This window comes from Symphalangus syndactylus, chromosome 14 (genome assembly GCF_028878055.3).
Source record: "Symphalangus syndactylus isolate Jambi chromosome 14, NHGRI_mSymSyn1-v2.1_pri, whole genome shotgun sequence".
NCBI classification, from domain to species: domain Eukaryota; kingdom Metazoa; phylum Chordata; class Mammalia; order Primates; family Hylobatidae; genus Symphalangus; species Symphalangus syndactylus.
The window spans coordinates 118,810,529-118,821,386 of record NC_072436.2 but is presented as its reverse complement, the minus strand read 5'-3'; the positions used below and the strand labels follow the sequence as shown (position 1 = coordinate 118,821,386).

Here is a 10,858-nt window from a genome sequence, read left to right as displayed (position 1 = left end):
AACACTGAGAAGGCAATATTAGAACTTTCATTTAAATGAAATATTCAGAATTTTGATTAAAATAAATAACAAATTACACAGGTTTACAAGTAACAACAGTTAAATATTTAGGGACATGTAATGTACTAAGTTTTGGAAACAGTACAAGTATTTAAGAGTATTGATTAGGAGTAAGGGAACGTCAACTGCCAATAAATGTGGCAGATGAAAGAACAGGACTTTGAACGGAGCATATTTAATTATGGGTCTCCGTCTCCTCCCCACTCAGAAAAACTCCCAGACATTCATGACTTCATCCACCCTGCCTGGCAGATAGGCCATATTTCCTGACCCCCGGCTCTTCACCTCAAAAGGTTTATCTTTCCACCACACCAGCAAAGACCCTCAGGACACACGATTCACACTGCCAGCTAAGCATCTACCCCGAGGGACAAGGTAAGCACACACTAAGGCAGCTGGGCCATCCTGGCTCTAATCCCTCCAGCGGTGTCCACACTGAGCATTGCAGCACTTGTAGAAGGTGGTCATCGGCTCATCTGCAGAGCGAGTCTGAAGCTGCATGAAGTAAGCACGAGGATGTTCGCATTTGGGACACGGCTCTGGCAACGACAAAAAAGAAGTGACCACATTAAAAAAAGACGATGCTCATGACTCTCAAAAGTAGGTATTACTTAGTATGTGGGAGGCCAAGGCGGGCGGATCACCTGAGGTCAGGAGCTTGAGACCACCCTGGCCAACATGGTGAAACCCGTCTCTACTAAAAATACAAAATTAGCCGGGTGTGGTGGCAGGAATCCCAGCTACTTGGGAGGCTGAGGCAGGAGAATCACTTGAACCCGGGAGGCAGAGATTGCAGTGAGCCAAGATCACGCCGCTGCGCTCCAGCCTGGCGACAGAGTGAGACTCAGTATCAAAAAAAAAAAAAAAAAAAAAAAAGTAGGTATTACTTAATATCTTTTTTTTTTTTTAGATGGAATCTCGCAGTCACCCAGGCTGGAGGGCAGTTGGGCAATCTCAGCTCACTGCAACCTCTGCCTCCCGGGTTCATGTGATTCTCCTTGCCTCAGCCTCCCAAGTAGCTGGGATTACAGGCACCTGCCACCACACCCGGCTAATTTTTTTGTATTTTCAGTAGAGACGGGTTTTCACTATGTTGGCCAGGCTGGTCTCAAACTCCTGACCTCGTGATCTGCCCACCTCAACCTCTCAAAGTGCTGGGATTACAGACGTAAGCCACCGTGCCCAGCCTACTTAATATCTTTAAAGATGGTAAAGAACCTCCCTGCTCATTTGATCCCCCTTGACGAGGGTAGATCTACAAACAGTGATGTCATTCCCACTACGGTCTAACACTAAGGGAATCTGGGAGACCTGTGACTCACACACTCTCCTTCCCCCCTCCCTGAGTCCCATGGTTCTTCTCAAATCCAGCTGAAGGCTGGTGGGAAACATAGCATGGAAGGTGAACTGTTTTGGTCCATTTTGTGCTGCTGTAACAAAATGCCTAAGACTAAGTAATGGTTAGATGGTGGAAGAGTTTTGAAGTAAATGCTGGGAAAAGCCTGCATTGTCAAGAATTGACCATTAAGGGCCGGGCGCGGTGGCTCACGCCTGTAATCCCAGCACTTTGGGAGGCCGAGACGGGCGGATCACGAGGTCAGGAGATCGAGACCATCCTGGCTAACACGGTGAAACCCTGTCTCTACTAAAAATACAAAAAATTAGCCAGGTGTCGTGGTGGGCGCCTGTAGTCCCAGCTACTCGGGAGGCTGAGGCAGAAGAATGGCATGAACCTGGGAGGCGGAGCTTGCAGTGAGCCGAGATTGCGCCACTGCACTCCAGCTTGGGCAACAGAGCGAGACTCCGTCTCAAAAAAAAAAAAAAAAAAAAGAATTGAGCATTAAGGGCGATTCTGGTGTGGGATCAAAAGAAGAGAAGAGGCCGGGTATGGTGGCTTATGCCTGTAATCCCAGAACTTTGGAAGGCTGAGGCAGGTGGATCACGAGGTCGTGAGTTCAAGACCAGCCTAGCCAAGATGGTGAAACCCCGTCTCTACCAAAACTACAAAACTTAGCCGGGCGTGGTGGCAGTTGCCTGTAATCCCAGCTACTAGGGAGGCTGAGGCAGGACAATCGCTTGAACCCGGGAGGTGGAGGTTGCAGTGAGCCGAGATCGCACCATTGCACTCCAGCCTAGATGACAGAGCAAGACTCCATCAAAAAAAAAAAAAAAGAAGTACCCCAAGGCACATATTTCTCTTCAAAGCGATTTCACTTTGAGAAACTTATCCTACACCTAATAGAAATGGCTTCAAACACTCTAACACTATTTCTGACGTTAAGTAAAAAGAATATTTTTTTTAGACAGTCTCGCTCAGGCTGGAGTGCTGTGGCATGGTCTCGGTGTACTGCAACCTCTGCCTCCTGGTTCAAGCAATTCTCCTGCCTCAGCCTTCTGAGTAGCTGGGACTACAAGCATGCGCCACTGAGCCTGGCTAATTTGCTTTTTTTTTTTCTTTGAGACAGAGTTTTGCTCTTGTTGCCTAGGCTGGAGTGCAATAGCACGATCTCGGCTCACTACAACCTCCGCCTCACAGGTTCAAGCGATTCTCCTGCCTCAGCCTCCCAAGTAGCTGGGATTACAGGCCTGCACCATCATGCCCAGCTACTTTTTGTATTTTTAGTAGAGACGAGGTTTCACCATATTGGCCAGGCTGGTCTCGATGTCTTGACCTCGTGATCCACCCACCTCGGCCTCCCAAAGTGCTGGGATTATACGTGTGAGCCACTGCGCCAGCCACTAACTTTTTCACATAACAGATTTGTATGTTCTTCTTCTTCTTTTTTTTTTTTTTTTTTTTAACAGTTTCGCTCTTGTTGCCCAAGCTGGAGTGCAATGATGCAGTCTCGGCTCATTGCAACCTCTGCTTCCCGGGTTCAAGCGATTCTCCTGTCCCAGCCTCCCAAGTAGCTGGGATTACAGGCGCCCGCCACCGCGCCTGGCTAATTTTTTGTATTTTTAGCAGAAACGGGGTTTCACCATGCTAGCCAGGCTGGTCTCGAACTCCTGACCTCAGGTGATCCACCTGCATTGGCCTCCAAAAGTGCTGAGACTGCAGGTGTGAGCCACCACACCTGGCCTATATGTTCTTTTATAGGGGGAAAAACACAATACTAACCATCAGTTATCTCTCTCACCTCTCAAAACAAGTTCTATTTAGGGCCTTCCCCTTTCTTCTCCTGGTCACATCTATCTCTATCAGACATGCAATAAACATTTATTTTACCCAATCTGCAGTTTAATGCTCATTGCTATTAACTTCTAAAAATCTATATTAGAACCGTGTATTAGTCCATTCTTACACTGCTATGAATACCTGAGACTGGGTAATTTATGCAGAAAAAAGGGGTTTTGTTTGTTTGCTTGTTTAGAGACAGAGTCTCACTCTTGTCACCGAGGCTGGAGTGCAGTAGTGTGATCTGAGCTCACTACAACCTCTGCCTCCTGGGTTCAAGCAATTCTCGTGCCTCAGCCTCCTGAGCAGCTGGGTCTACAGGCTCGTGCCACCACACCCGGCTAATTATTTTATCTTTACTAGAGACAGGGTTTCGCCATGTGGGCCAGGCTGGTATGGAACTCCTGACCTCAAGTGATCTGCCTACCTTGGCCTCCCAAACTGCTGGGATTTACAGACGTGAGCCACCACACCCAGCCAAGAAAAGAGGTCTAATTTACTCACATTTCTGCATAGCTGGGGATGCTTCAGGAAACCTACAATCGTGGTGGAAGGGACCTCTTCACAGGGCAGCAGGAGACAGAATGCGTGCGAGAAGGGGAAACGCCAAACGCTTATAAAACGATCAGATCTCGTGAGAACTCACTCACTCTCAGGAGAACAGCATGGGGGGAAACCGCTCCGTGATTCAATTACCTCCCACTGGGCCCCTCCCAGGACACCTGGGGATTATGGGAACTACAATTCAAGATGAGATTTGGGTGGAGACACAGACAAACCACATCAAACAGAAAGAACATATTTTTTTCCTTGGACTCTTATTTTTATTAATCTACTCATCATTGCCATTATCAAAGCTATCACCTGTTGAGTGCCTCTTACATACCAAGCACGGTATAATTCACTTTATGCCCTCACGACCTACGAATATAGATTAGCCCCAGAGAAGTCAAGAGACCTGAGGAAGGTCCTACAACAATACAAGGTTGCCCTGAGAATCTAACCCGGGCCTGTATAACTCCAAGGCTGGTACAAATATTGCTTGTCTGATAGATTATTAAACAGTAACAAATACAAATAAATTATTCAAGAACAATTTTCTTTTTTTTTTTTTTTTGAGACGGAGTCTCGCTCTGTCGCCCAGGCTGGAGTGCAGTGGCGCAATCTCGGCTCACTGCAAGCTCCGCCTCCCGGGTTCACGCCATTCTCCTGCCTCAGCCTCTCCGAGTAGCTGGGACTACAGGCGCCCGCCACCACGCCCGGCTAATTTTTTGTATTTTTAGTAGAGACGGGGTTTCACCATGGTCTCGATCTCCTGACCTCGTGATCCGTCCGCCTCGGCCTCCCAAAGTGCTGGGATTACAAGCGTGAGCCACCGCGCCCGGCCAAGAACAATTTTCTATTTTTAGAAACCTACATCATTTATGTGACTTTATAGCCTCTGCCATGCAGTGGCATCAACAGCCTCATAATTATCCACAGTTTAGCAACAGAAACAGTTTTCCCTCTTACCTGCAGTAGAGTCAACATTCTCCCAGGCAGCTGCTCCACCAAGCACATCATCCACTTCTTTCAGTTTTGGGTACTTCCGATTTGTTACCTAACAAAAACAACACTTCAGACTCCAAGTAACTGAATAGCGCAAACCTGGGCTGCCAAACCTCATATTTCAGGATTACATAAGAGTTCACTCGGCCAGGCGTGGTGGCTGACACCTGTAATCCCAGCACTTTGGGAGGCCGAGGTGGGCGGATCACGAGGTCAGGAGATGAGACCATCCTGGCTAACACGGTGAAATCCCATCTCTACTAAAAATACAAAAAATTAGCCGGGCGTGGTGGCAGGCGCCTGTAGTCCTAGCACTTTGGGAGGCCAAAGCAAGCGGATCACCTAAGGTCGGGAGTTCAAGACCAGCCGGGCCAGCGCGGTGAAACCCCATCTTTACTAAAAATACAAAAATTAGCCGGGGATGGTGGCAGGCGCCTGTAATCCCAGCTACTCGGGAAGCCGGGGCAGAGGTTGCAGTGAGCCGAGATTACACCATTGCACTCCAGCCTAGGAAACAGAGCGAGACTCTGTCTCAAAAAAAGGCCGGGCGCGGTGGCTCACGCCTGTAATCCCAGCACTTTGGAAGGCCGAGGCAGGCGGATCACGAGGTCAGGAGATCGAGACCGTCCTGGCTAACACGGTGAAACCCCGTCTCTACTAAAAATACAAAAAAAAATTAGCTGGGCGTGGTGGCGGGCGCCTGTAGTCCCAGCTAATTGGGAGGCTGAGACAGGGGAATGGCGTGAATCCGGGAGGCGGAGCTTGCAGTGAGCCGAGATCGCGCCACTGCACTTCAGCCTGGGCGACAGAGCGAGACTCCGTCTCAATAAATAAATAAATAAATAAATAAAGCATATAATACATTACGTAATATATTAGAAGGTAATAAGCCCTATGGAAACAATTACAAAGGGAAGGAGGATAAATTGGAATGAGGGGCTGAAATTTAAAATGCGGTAAAGACCAGTGAGTAAGGCGGCCATCTAGGGGAAAAGTGAAGTGAGCAACAGTAAGTGCAAAGGCCCTGCTAGCACCATGTGCACGATGAGAGATCGTCCAGGAGGCGGTGTTGATGGGGCAAAGGTCAACGGGAAGGGCATTAGGACTTGAAATCGGAGAAGCAAGTAGGGGAGGGGGTCAGTGTCAGAACCTGGTAGGCCCTGGGAGAACTCCGGCTTTTCGTCTGCGGGAGCTGGGGAACCGCCGAAGGTTTCTGCGCACAGCACGGACCTGCGTGTCTCAGCTTTAAGGGAATCACCGTGGCCGCTGCTGTGAATGCAGAGAAGGGCGCAAGCGTGGGAGCAGGAACCCAAGGAGGTGGGAAACCGTGGGGCTTTCTGAGTGTATTGGAAAGTAGAGCCCACAGATCTGCTGCAGACCAGAAAGGCGCGCGAGAAAGAGCGGACAGAGGCAGACGCCGGGGCTGGCGGCGATGGAGCAGCAGTCGGAGGAAGCGGAAGGCCTGCGAGAGTCGCCCGCGGCCCAGCGCCAGCCTTCGGGTCCCACCTTGCGGGTGATGTTGTGCACGTAGGGGCACGTGTTGCAGGCGAAGCGGTGGCAGCGTTGTCCCTCCTCCACGATCAGCCCGTTCCCGCAGCCGGGGCAGAACAGCAGCATGGTCTCGAACTCCGCAGGCTCCGACTCCCGGCAGCTCCCACTGCCGCTCAGCGCCGACGCGCCGCCCGCCTCGAGCTCACATTGGTCCTGGCAGCCGCCCCGCCCCGCCCACCAACCAATAGACAGGGCGATTCTGCGCTCCCAGCCCCGCTGCGGTCTGTCTCGCACTTGTCATTGGTCACTGCAGCAGCCCCACCCCTCGGCGCGCCAATGGCTGGGCGGCCTCGCTGGGGCGGGCCGCAGTTCCTGCGCGTGCGCGCTTGGCCTCCCTGGTGCGGCCTGGCAGTGCAGGCAGAGGCCGGCTGAGAGCCGCGGCGCTGGAGGAGACGGAGGCCGCGCGTGGGCCCGAGGCGCAAGAGGAAGATGAGGACGAAGAAGAGGCGCTGCCGCACTCCGAGGCCATGGACGTGTTCCAGGAGGGTCTGGCCATGGTGGTGCAGGACCCGCTGCTCTGCGATCTGCCGATCCAGGTGTGTGCGGGCGGGGGCTGGGGGCGCGGGAGTCGTTCCCCGGGGGCCGGGCATCCGGGCGCCGGCAGCCTCCGAAGGTGCTGGTGGGAGGCTGCGGCCCAAGGCTGAGGAAGGCGCCTCTGGGCGTAAACGAGGGTTTTAACGTTGGCCGGGCGCACTCGCCTGGGGCGCGAAGCTTAAAGAGGAACCAAAAACCTCATTAGTGAGTGACATTAAATGACATTTATTGTATTTAGGGGGCTCGGGGGACAGGGTCTTGCTCTGTCGCCCAGGCTGGAGTGCAGTGGCGTTATCTTGGCTCACTGCAGCCGCACCTCCTGAGCGCAAGCCATCCTCCCACCTCAGCCTCCCGAGTAATTGGGACCACAGGTGCGCGCTACCACACCCGGCTAATTTTTAAATTTTTTGTACAGAGGGAGTCTCACTATGTTGCCCAGGCTGGTGTGAAACTCCTGGGCTTAGGCGATCCTCCTGCCTCGTCCTCCCAAAATGGTGGGATTATAGGTGTGAGCCACCCGGCCGGCCTGTAATACCTTTAAAAGTCAAAGTTGATGCAAAAAAAGAGCTTACGGTAAACGAAAAATCTTAGTTTTAAATAAGAGCAAGATTAGTAGTACCGATTGTTCCATTTGCCTCAAGCGTCAATCATGTGTCAAAGCGTCAGTATTATGCTTTGTTTGTTTATTTATTTATTTATTTATTTGAGACTGAATCTTGATCTGTTGCCAGGCTGGAGTGTAGTGGTGCGATCTCAGCTCACTGCACCCTCCCCCTCCCGGGTTCACTACAGGCACGCGCCACAACGCCTGGCTAATTTTTTGTATTTTAGTAGAGACGGGGTTTCACCATGTTGGGCCAGGGTGGTCTCAATCTCCTGACCTCGTGATCCACCTGCCTCGGCCTCCCAAAGTGCTGGGATTCCAGGCGTGAGCCACCGCGCCAGCAAATTTTAAATGTTTTATATTTTGCTCATCATGGATATTTTCATTGCCTTGTATTTCTTAAATGTTGTATTAAAATATTTATTGTTATTACCGTTTTTTGCTGCCCTGGTAAATTTTGCACACCTGCATTACTCAGTCCCGAGCCCTGGCCTGGGTCCTGATGATCAGGGATATACTCGGGGTGAACTGACAGGCCCCTACCCACCCCTGGGGGCGGATCCTTAATGTGAGTTTATTCTCTTGCCTGTTTCTTAGCACCTCTGTCCCCCAGAGACTGTGTCCACTATGGACATTAAACTGTGAGTGGAACATGAGATTGGGGCTCTGATGAATTGGGAAACCCTAGCATACAGGCAACCACCCTTCCTCGCCCTTCGTAAAATGGAGCACCACTTTTTGGCCACTATCGGCTTGTTCTTTGTTGTTGCCAAGGTGGTAAAGAGAGCCAGGGTTCCCACTTCTGCCCTTGGTCTTTTGTAGGTTACTTTGGAAGAAGTCAACTCCCAGATAGCCCTAGAATACGGCCAGGCAATGACGGTCCGAGTGTGCAAGATGGATGGAGAAGTAATGCGTAAGTGCTGCCCTCCTCCCTTCAGGTTATGTGGTCCAGGCTTTCACAGCAGGAAGATGTAACGGTGCTGGTCAGCATGCTCAGAAACTCACAGGCCATGCCCAGGGGTACTGGGGCAACCACAAACCTGCCCTGTGCACAGAGTTCTGGGTTCCTTTCCTGCCATCAGAGGCTATGGCTTTGGGTTCTCACCATGGATCTTCTCCCATCTGTGTCCGTGGTTGCAGCTGTGGTTGTAGTGCAGAGTGCCACAGTCCTGGACCTGAAGAAGGCCATCCAGAGGTACGTGCAGCTCAAGCAGGAGCGAGAAGGGGGCATTCAGCACATCAGCTGGTAAGTGGAACAATCCCTTCATTATAGCCCTTCCTGGGGCTAGTGCCCTTCGTGGCGCTGTCACCAGGCACCACCTGGAAACAGCTCTCGGCTCTGCATGAGTACAGCACCACTGAAGTGATGAGCTCCCTGTCACAAGGGTTCAGACAGTGCAGGTCCTTCTGTGCCTGGGACTCCTGCCTCGGCCATCCCCAACATACTGCCCTTTCATCGCCATCACCCCATCCAAGCTGCTGGATATCTTCACTTGGGGACACCGTCGGGAATTTCCAGTGTGTCTGGAAGTGGCCTCCCTAGTTATGGATGGTACACCTCTAGTGGCTCCCATCCCCTTCTCACCTGGGTGCTGTCAGCCCTCACTCTCCTATTGGGTCAACTGTCCTGTTCACTGAGTCTCAACACTGTCACCTACTGCATTAGCAAGCTGTGTTTGGCCAAGCCGCCCCATACAGCCCTCTGAGAACAGAGCCTCCTTGTAGCTGCCTCAGACCCAATTTGCACATTGTACAGAACAGCCTAGGTAGGGAGGACAGCTGCCCCAGGTCCCATAGGGCTGAATGCCTCAAGCCCACGTCATGCCCAGCCACTCAGCTCACCCTGCTCAGGGCATGTGGTTTACCTGCGTTCCCCTCTTGCAGGTCCTATGTGTGGAGGACGTACCATCTGACCTCTGCAGGAGAGAAACTCACAGAAGACAGAAAGAAGCTCCGAGAGTAAGTGCCGGCCACATCTTGAGCCGTAGGGGACGGCTGTTCTGTTGCCCCTTAGTCCCCCATGCTCTGCCAGAGGGCTGCGGCTCCCTCTCCGGAGATAACACCCTCCTCCAAGGAGCTTCCTTGGGACCCTCCCCACTAGGAGAATGGCAGGCAGAGGGCACCTGGAGGGGCCTTGCTGCTTCCCAGCAGTGGCACCTTAGGGCTACACAGTGCCAGGAGGGAGGAAATCAGAGTGGGCATGGAGGCTGAAGGCTGTGACTCTATCTGACATTCAGTTCCCTGCCCCAGGGACATGTGATTCGGAGTTGCTTCTGGGTCTGAGAGGATGGCCACTTCCTGGCCTCCCCAGAAGCCACATGCCCCCCTCTGTCGTTTCTTCATGGTCCCCCACAGCCTCAGGAGGGGAGTCACAGATGTGTCCTTCTGTAGGGCAGGTGCTTTATGCCTTTCCTTCTTTTTCAGCTACGGCATCCGGAATCGAGACGAGGTTTCCTTCATCAAAAAGCTGAGGCAAAAGTGAGCCTCCAGACAGGACCACTCTCTTCACCACTGGTGGCTGAGCCTTTTCCCAGCAGGATGGGGTCCTCGAGTCACTGTGCCTCTTTCACAGAAAGGATGTTGTGGTGGCCTCACCCCAGGCATGCCCAACAGGAACTGTCAGCATAAACCTGGGGGCCCTCAGGACTAGGCCAGGGTGAGCCAGTGCTCCGTTCTTTCATGTACTTGGCCTGAGACTGACCTCTCCCTGGGTCCAAATACCCTAGTCACATGGCAGAGCCACGGCCTGGCCCGGTGTATAACATAAACCTGTTTGCTTCTTAGTTTGAAAAGTGAAAAGCCACAGTAACCTGGGTAGCAAAGACTGAGATTGCCCCATCACAGAGTTAAGGGGAGAGAATTGGTACAGGTGAGTCCTATAGTCCAAGATGGCATCACACCACCAAAGCCTTGAGGCCACACCACTCCCCAAACCACACAACTGTGTTACCATGATCTCCACAGCAAGGAGGAAATAAAAGCAGAGTGGCTTTAGGGTCTACAGCCTGGAGCTCACGGTGGCAGCGAGCACAGCACAGCTATGTGTGGGCCCTCCAGCCTCAGCCTTTAGGGTTCGCCTGCAGCAGTGCTTTCAGCAGGTTCAGTGGACAGGGAGGGAGTGTGGGGTGGAAATTGGAGCTGCTAAGGGTGGGGGCAGGGTGCTTCCCAGCATATGGGGAGGGTATGACAGCACATCCCTAGGTCCTTTTCCCAGCGTCGGCTAGCAGCCACTCTAAGGAGAAACAGCAAGGTGCACGTGCCTGGCTGAGGGATTTCACTGGAAGTGAAAGAGCCTGTGACTGTATCTGACACTCAGTTCCCTGCCCAGGTGAGTCAGCCACAAGGGGGCCTGCAGGACCTCCCTCCACAGCTTCCAGCCAGAAACA

At 52.2% G+C, this 10,858-nt stretch overlaps 2 protein-coding genes across 3 annotated transcripts; one reads left to right on the top strand and one right to left on the bottom strand.

Annotated features, from left to right (window-relative positions):
* Positions 1-82: 82 nt before the first annotated feature.
* POLR3K (RNA polymerase III subunit K) lies at positions 83-6,487 on the bottom strand. The gene is made up of 3 exons (XM_055241639.2): positions 6,290-6,487; positions 4,748-4,835; positions 83-599 (listed from the first exon to the last, which is right to left on the bottom strand). Exons 1-3 carry the CDS (start codon positions 6,398-6,400, stop codon positions 472-474), a joined length of 327 nt encoding a protein of 108 aa, XP_055097614.1. The 5' UTR covers positions 6,401-6,487; the 3' UTR covers positions 83-471.
* A 125-nt stretch (positions 6,488-6,612) lies between these two features.
* SNRNP25 (small nuclear ribonucleoprotein U11/U12 subunit 25) lies at positions 6,613-10,499 on the top strand. 2 transcript variants are annotated; one of them, XM_055241637.2, is made up of 5 exons: positions 6,613-6,870; positions 8,295-8,385; positions 8,613-8,718; positions 9,357-9,431; positions 9,897-10,499. In XM_055241637.2, the coding sequence occupies exons 1-5, from the start codon at positions 6,802-6,804 to the stop codon at positions 9,952-9,954; spliced, it is 399 nt and encodes a 132-aa protein (XP_055097612.1). In that variant the 5' UTR covers positions 6,613-6,801; the 3' UTR covers positions 9,955-10,499. The 2 variants fall into 2 exon arrangements, with proteins under 2 accessions (XP_055097612.1, XP_055097613.1); XM_055241638.2 differs by having other exon boundaries at positions 6,646-6,870; positions 8,613-8,667.
* Positions 10,500-10,858: the final 359 nt, after the last annotated feature.